Source organism: Apaloderma vittatum, unplaced genomic scaffold (genome assembly GCF_000703405.1).
Source record: "Apaloderma vittatum isolate BGI_N311 unplaced genomic scaffold, ASM70340v1 scaffold43617, whole genome shotgun sequence".
Lineage (NCBI taxonomy): Eukaryota > Metazoa > Chordata > Aves > Trogoniformes > Trogonidae > Apaloderma > Apaloderma vittatum.
In genome coordinates, this window is record NW_009726366.1 from 1 (window position 1) to 8,080 (window position 8,080).

At 46.4% G+C, this 8,080-nt stretch overlaps 1 protein-coding gene across 1 annotated transcript; it reads right to left on the minus strand.

Annotated features, from left to right (window-relative positions):
- Positions 1–5,125: 5,125 nt before the first annotated feature.
- Positions 5,126–6,139, minus strand: P2RY14 (purinergic receptor P2Y, G-protein coupled, 14). The gene has a single exon (XM_009873243.1). It carries the CDS (start codon positions 6,137–6,139, stop codon positions 5,126–5,128), a length of 1,014 nt encoding a protein of 337 aa, XP_009871545.1.
- Between the last annotated feature and the right edge of the window lie 1,941 nt (positions 6,140–8,080).

An 8,080-nucleotide genomic window follows, 5' to 3' on the forward strand; every position in this document is an offset into this window, starting at 1 on the left:
CTCTGCCACGGGTTCTGGCTGTGGGGCGAGCTCTGCCCCGGGTTCTGGCAGGGACTGAGGGGAGGCCGGTGGACAGGGAGACGGCTGTGGGAGAGCTGGGTTGGACACGTCGGTGCACGCGGGAGCCTGCGTTATTGTGGTTCTTGCTGTTCAAAACATGTTTCTGTGGAGGACAGACAGTCGGAGCTGCTTGCCCTGTCCGCGCCGGGGCGCCGAGAAGGATGGGGAGTGGTGCCGAGAGCTGGCTGATGCCCAGCGACCTGGAGGCAGGGACATTTCCACTCTCTCCTCCTAACTTCAAGCCTGAAGATTTAACCTGTTTATCCGGTGTTCATGTAAGTACGAGGTATGGTTTGGGCAGCCTCAGTGTGTGGAGTTTTTCATGTAAATCCTAAAACTTCACGAGGTTTGTCCCAGCTCCTTGACATGGGGCTGGAGGTGTGTGACGTCAGCGGCCCTTAACTTGCTTTTGTTTTTAAAAATCTGAAGCTCTCTTCCCCTCCCCGTCCCTGGAATGTCTTACAGTTAAGATCTATCTGGAATCAGGGTTTTGAAATGCGCTTGTCCCTCATTCTTTATAAAATCCTGTATGAAATTCCAATTTCTTTCTGGAGTTGCAGCTTAATTTGTGGATTTGAAAGCACACAAGGATTCTAGTGATAGCAATGAAAATTATAATCCTTTGAACATTTGCCCAACACTATTAAAACCGAAAATGACCCATTAGGGACATGGAGGAAATGTTTATAGTTAAGTTTATTTTTCTTTGCAAACCAGGAGAAAATGTCTAACACCAGGCTCGGGGGCTGAGGTACCAGCAGCAATACTGAAACCCGCAGATGTTAGCACCCTGTTGTGGCTGAGAATCCACGGGACTTTACAAATCGCGTACCAGAGCTTTGTGAAGAAGCAGATTCAGAATGTCTGGTTTGAAGTTTAGTCATAAGCTTAAAGTTCAGGCCATATTTGTCAAAATGTTTGCGAAGCTTCATAATCTCGTGTGTTTGCTCAAAACCATGTTCAGTTTTGAGCAAACAGCCGCTAGTTGTGTGCTGTGAGGCTTGTCACGCAAACCTGATCTTTCCATGCTTGTGTTAATATTTTTTCTCTTTTTTTGATCGAGTTCTTTTTAATTAAACTTGGAATGTAGCATTCAGTCAGTTTTTTCTCTCTGTGCATGTACGTTTGTGTCTCCCCTTTTCTGTAGAGTCATTTTTACAGCTCGGGAATCTTTTTCAGGTCTAAAAAGACAGGGTGATGGTTAGGGAAACCTTTTCTGAAAAATGGTCTGCACTTCCTGTAGAAGTGTTTCGGGAAAAGAAAGACAAGAATGTGAGTCTACTGAGTCGTAATTCTGTTTTTATTGCAAATCAGTGTTATCCTCTTCTCCTGTTTATGTGTCTAATTTGAAAGGCCATTTTAGTTCATGAATTACAGATGCAGATGATAGACTTTGCTGTAACGGAAGTTGCTGAGCACTTCTTATCGTAAAACCCTATTTTTGGTGGTTTAGACTTTTTATTTGAAACTTTCCATGATGCATGCATGCTTAGGCTGACTCCTGGGATTGGGGCTTGCTGCGAGGAAGGGAAGGGGTGCTGCTGCGAGTGGGAATTCAGCCAAAAATGATGAAATCGTTTCTGACAACAAAGACAGGAAAAATATCTCAACTTTAAAAAAAACCCCAAAACCAAACCCTAAATCTGGTGCCCTTTAAATGAGCATCAGGAGCCTTGTGTTTTGAACTGGACGCAGTGTAAGTGACATTGAGGTACGGCTTTGAGGCACAATCTTTGAGTGGTATCTTTACTGTCTCTCAATCGTGTAGCCAAGAGGTTGTGTTCTGATTTTTATTTTTTGTCATGTGAAAAATAGCAAGTTCAGTGTTCTCTCTTACTGCTTTTTATGAATTTCGTCGATGGATTTATTTATTTTTTAAACCCTGTTGTAATGCCTGCATTGTAAGTGAAAAACGTGAGCGATCCTGGCATGTGGTAGTTACAAATTCTGAGCAGAAATTGCTGTTTCTGAAGGAGAGAAAGCTTGTTTGCCTACTTATTTTAGAGCACGAAGAGGTAAGAGGTGTTCAGTGCGTCACTGAGCATGTTGGAGCGGGGGGATCCGCTCTGTGAGCTCGGGATGCTGCGGGTGGGTAACCACGTCCTGGGGAGGAACGTCAGCGGTGCCGGCAGAGCTCACCCGCCCGCTGGGCGTCTCTGCGGCTACCCCAGCGCTGCCTTTTAATTGTGCTCAGGGAGATTTCTCCTAAAAATAATAAAAGGCTTACTTCTTGGGGCGAGATGGGAGAATACCCGTGAGGGTGCTGGCAGCGGGCACCCAGCCCTTCCCTCCTGTCCCCTCTGCCCTAAGGCAGCGAATGCAAGCGGTGCTGCCCCGCTCCAGCCGTGTGCCCCTGTGGGGTGAAGTGGCATCTGCCCTCTCTGGGGTGAATTGGTTTTGTTGTGTTTTTCACAACAGAGATCGTTTTTTAAGGGAGATGGTGGAGGGATGGAACATCTCCCTGGGGAGGAAAGGCTGAAGGAGCTGGGGCTCTGCAGCTTGGAGAAGAGGAGCCTGAGGGGTGACCTCATGAATGGTTATAAATACGGAAAGCGTTTGAGTGTCAGGAGGACAGAGCCAGGCTCCTCTCAGTGATGTGCAATGACAGGACAAGGGGCAACGGGTGCAAGCTGGAGCACAGGAGGTTCCACAAAAACATCAGGAAAAACTTTTTCCCTGTGCGGGTGCCAGAGCCCTGGCCCAGGCTGCCCAGAGAGGGTGTGGAGTCTCCTGCTCTGGGGACTTTCCAACCCACCTGGACATGTTCCTGTGTGACCTGCTCTGGGGGATCCTGCTCTGGTAGGGGGTTGGACTAGATGATCCTTTCCAACCCTTCCAACCCCCAGCAGTCTGTGATTTTCTGAGATGACGTTCTGCAAAGTTAAACTCTGAGAGTCGCCTTGCCCACAGGAGCCTTGGTTAGCTCAGGGTTAGCCCTGGCTCTCGCTGCCGGAGTTGCAGGGAGGTTCCTTGGGGGGTGAGGCGCTGGGATGAGTGTGACCATGAGACTTCTGGGGCTCTGAGGAGCTGGCAAAGTCTGAGGTGTGATGTGCTGGGGAAGGTGTGAAGGGGTGAACGTAGCCAGTGCGGAGAGGAAAGCGGCCCTGTACCTTCCCATCTCAGCTCATACAGCGACGGAAGGAGCACGGCTGGGAAGTGGAGCGTGAGGTTGGTTTAAGAACGTGTTGTGTGAGGCTTGTCACACACAGGGTGGCAGATTGCCCTGGGATCTTGGGTCACAGGAGCGTTTTCCGCGTAGTGAAACTGGTGGAGGAAGAATGTTTTGCAAAGCGACCCATTCAGGTGAAAGCACTCCAAACCAAAACGTGACGTCCCTTGTGAAGGAGGGTGTTGCTCAGCATCCCTTCCCCTGCGTGCCTGTAGATAGATTTTTTGTCACTTCAGTGTCAGTAGTCTGGTGGAGTGAGGAAACAATTTTATGATGCAATTTTTTCAAAGCTTGCACGGTAATAAAAAAGTTACACAAATACATACTATGAAAGTGTTTTCATGCCTGTACGCCAGACTGCTTTCACAGCCGTGATGATTTAGCTTTGTACAGGCAAACACCACGCCAGGCCATGTAAGGAACTAAATGTTTTTGCCATAAATGACAAGAAGTCTCCACAAAGCCCCAAATTCCCTTCCCCAACAGGCCGTTTCCCTCGCCTGGCGGGAAGAGCCTGCAAAGTCTCAGTCTGACGGAGTCAGGGAGCTCTGAAGGAATCATATAAATAATCTTTTATGTATTTTCTTTAAAAACCACAACAAAAACACAGCTGTCTCCTGCAGCTCCAGAGGGCTGGTTTGGGATGAAACAGAGCAGCAGAAAGGTGAAGCACGTGTTATTTCTGCTTGCAGCTCCTATATATTCTTCATGAAGTAAAGTGAGAGCATTCAGCTTCCAGAGCCGCTGCCTGAAAGCTTTTGTGGATGCTTTATGCACTGATGTGTTTTCCTTGTGCAATGACAAAATCAATTAAAAAAAAGTGACACTGAAAAATAAAGTTACAATGGCGATTGTATTTATATATGGAAGGTTGGTGGCTTTCAGCAATTACCTTTTGTACAGTGAGGAATGCTTTATCGTCGTGCTAAAAGCATGGAAACACCAGCAAATCGTTCTTTGTGGATTCAAATATCCTCCAGAATTTCTGGGCAGCTGTAAGTGCGTGTTTTCAGGTGGTTCCTCAGGTGTTCTTACCTCCTGCAACAGCAGCAAGGGAGTTACTAAAATCTCAGTCAGTTTGGTGTGAATGTTTTTGCTGTACGTCCTGGTATTGCAGAGAAGTCCTGGGGAATAGAGCGCAGTGTAACTGCTGTTCAGTTTGTAGAAAGATCCTTTTGAAACAGTTCCTTATATTGGGCATCACATTTTATAGAAGTACTCTGACATTTTATGCCGAAGAGTGACAAGTAATCATGCTTAATTCTTAATTTTATAGAATGCTTCCCTTAAGAAATCCTATATGTACATATATAAAAAATACACATTAAAAATATTCATTTGTGTAAAAATTTTAGCAAGGGTTTTTCAGGCTTTGTGCAGATTTTTGAGGATTTGATCTGTTTGGGTTTTTTAAAATCTTTTTTTTTTTTTCTCCCAAGTCCTTCCTTAAGCTGAGCTTCCTGGTGTTGCCCGGGGGGTCAGCTCTGGCCGAGGGGCAGCCATCAGTTCCACCCAGGCTGGTTTGTTCCCCCTCACGCGTGTCGTGCCCGGCTTTGTGAGAAACAGCAGCAGATCGGTTTGATCACTGGGGGATTTGGTCAGAGGACTGTGGCCTGGCGCTCCGGAATGTGCTCTTCCAGTTATTCCTCTTCCTTTTTTTGAGATCTCGGTAGGTCCCATCATCCCGTAATGCAATCATGACGTCAGCCGAAATAGCACGTGCTGAATATATTGGCAATGTGCAATAATAATTCTATGCAGAGAAACACCACGGGGTCTTCTGAGCTGAAACAATTTTTTTCGGTTTTGTTGCTGGTTCTCCTCTCTTGAGCTTCTCTGAGACGTTTCCATTCTTGCCTAACTTTCGGCAGTGCGTGTTATTTTACAGGCCTGACCCTACACTACGTTTATACTTTCCCGCAGTGTATTTGATCTTTTGGATTTAGAAATTTCAACGTCACTTGAAGTTTTCAGCTCGAGATGCAGTTTTTGATACAACTTTTCCTTAAAGGGCAGGCAGAGGAAAAAATAAATAATGGGATCGAGGCACACATTTGCAGCAGAGAGGATGAGAGTGAATTCCTTTGCATAGTACAGAGTTTTTTCTGACTGGCAGTCGAATTGTGAGCTGGTCTGGCTCAGAGTATAAGGTATTCTACAGAGGTGATAGGGCACGAAGCAAATGACAAATACAAACATGATGCTGAATATGTTACGGTTGGTTTTTCTCTTGGTCGCCTCTGAGTTTCTTCTGAATTTTTTGTAAGAGCTGTATATTTTTTTGGATATAGAAGTGTAAAAAATGATGAGCAGGAGAAACACGATCCAGAAAATCCCCGTGCAAATGTAACTTGATGCTTTGTGCCACTGCCTGCCAAGCTCACTTTTAAGACCTATGCATTTTCCAGAATAATTTTCTTCAGTGATTTCATTAGTTAAAATGATATTTGGGAGCGATAGGAGCATTAGCGATAACCATATGATTATAGAGACCACCTTGCTGTAGTTAACCGTGTGAACAAAGGAGGTGAATAAAGGCTTTACAATTTTGTAGTATCTGTCAAAACCTATGAGGCCAAAGAACGTTATCCCAATATACATGTTCATATAAAAAATGACGGCAGAGTATCTGCACACAAACATGTTGAGCTGTGGAGTTGCAATTTCTGAATCGGCGAGGATTTTGAAAGGAAACGTCAAGCTCATGAGGAGATCGGCAACAACGATGTTTTTGAGATAGACGATAAAACTCTTCTCGCTGGGAACGTGCAGAAAGATCCACGCTGCCACAGCGTTCAGCACGAGGCCTACTATGAAAATCAAGCAGTAGAGCAGGGGAATGACTGTCGTGGTTACAACCGTGCTGTGACTGCAGTTGTTTCCCCAGGAGCTTGTGCTGGAGTTGAACATCTTGCAGTGGCTTTGTTCCTGGAAGCAGAGAAAGATTATCTCAGTAAGATAAAACCTTCTTAGTGCAAGGTTTCTACTCTTACTGCAAAATAAGCGTGGCACGCTTCTCGGAAACCATCATGTTCTCATTTCCCGTGGGGACGTGTAGTTTGCGTTTCCCAAGCGGTGCCGTCTCCGTTTTGGTGACGTTCAAGGGCAGACTGCTGTTCTGGACAGACAATCCTTTTGCTTCTCCCTTTGACTTTGATCCTTGGTCTTCAAGCCCTGTGCTGCCCCTTTTCTGCCAACTAGGAACAGGACTGAGCCGCAGTGATTTTGTGGCTCTAAATCCATCTCATTAACCCTTAAGGACCAGGACGGTTTTTAGCACTGGTTTACTAGAACGCGTGGGAAGGAGATGAACATTCCGTGTAGAAATGTTCTGGTTTGCGTACAGGCATAGAAGTCACTCTTAGTCAGGCATGGAAGTAACTGCTGTATGCCAATATTTGCTAATACTCACTTGAAAGCAAGCCTTGTGCAGCTAGCACAGTTTGCTTTAAACTTCTACTTTTAGTAGCGTGACATACAGGAGCGTGTCTGTGTGTTGGCATAACGTAGAAGCTAGAGCTGTCTTCTCGAGTCATTTGGATTTGCATTTTAGAGGATCTCCAAGAAGAAATCACATCTGCGTCTGTTTCTCTTTGACAGAATGTTTATGGGGGTGGATTATCCTCTGTAGGGAGGGCAGAACAGATACAATGCTACTGTGTTTGGCAAATGCAAACCTAGGCAACTGGAAAACACATGTTGTGGAGCTGGGAGGAAAGAAAAGAGAACTAACCTATCTCTTGGAAAATAAAGAAATTCCTTAATTCCAGAATTCAGAGTTGGTAGCTGATGCCTCTATGGAGTGGATTGGAACCTGACTGCAACCCTGCAATAACTAGAAATGGAATTATTTTTTTTTAACTAGGTAAAAGTGTCTGTCTTTTGCAGATGCTGTAAAGGCCGACCAGCTTAGGTGCTTTTCGGGAGCTTGCGTGGATCAGTAGAGCCCTGGCGCAGTTGTTACCCGTGTTCACACCCAAAGCCTGCAGTTAATCTCCTCGTCGTTGTTCTCCTGTACGAGGACCTGCCATCCTATCTTACGTTTAAGCTCTAGTCATCAAGGCATTTGGGTTTGGTTGGTTGGATTTTTAAAGGAATAAGGTGGTGTGAGGGGAGCAGGTGTTACAGCTACCATGTGAATAGGTGTGGTAGGACTGGGAGGTGATAGTGGGGTAAGCTTTGGGGTGATATCACTAAAACTAGAAGAATCTCCACTTTTCTCTCTGTATCTTTCCCCTCAGATGCTGTAAAGTGCCAGTAGCGATTGGTGTTTTTATTTAAGATGGTAACAAGCTGCATTTGAAAACTGTTCCCTTCCCACCGCCAAAGCCCAGCTTGACTCTGTAACTCTTTCAGTATCCGTGGCCTGTCCTTACCTGTCTTGCTGTGGCTGCTGTGGTTCTCTTTGTTAAGGCCTACAGCGCCTTCTGTTCTCGGGCACGGGGCCTCTTCACTTGCTGGGAGGCCTATGGGAGAGACAGGAAAGGAGAGTTGTTAGAGCTGTGTATCGTAACGCAGGGCCACGCAGTCCCTAAGGGCCCTGCCTGCTTCCGTCGCCCAGTGGTCGGGGCTGCAGACCCTTGCTTAGGGACAGTCATGCTCAACCTAGAGCCCTTTGGGCTGGAGCCTTTTGTGTGTCCCCCATCACGTCATCAGTGTTCACCATCAGTTTGATCTGCTCTTTTTGTCACCTGGTCACACACTCGCATCTTCCCAAAAGGCCTTGTCCCTACTGCTGTGAACAAATCGGTGTTGACAGCCAGCGCTGTCGCCTCACGAGCCTGTTCCCTCCGTCGGTCGGAGGTCCTGTAGGCGCTCTGGCACGGTGGTACCACGGGGGCTCAGTCCCAC

Coding starts and splice junctions, on each gene's coding strand:
- P2RY14 (XM_009873243.1), bottom strand. CDS start 6,139: ATGTTCAACTCCAGCACAAGCTCCTGGGGAAACAACTGCAGTCACAGC.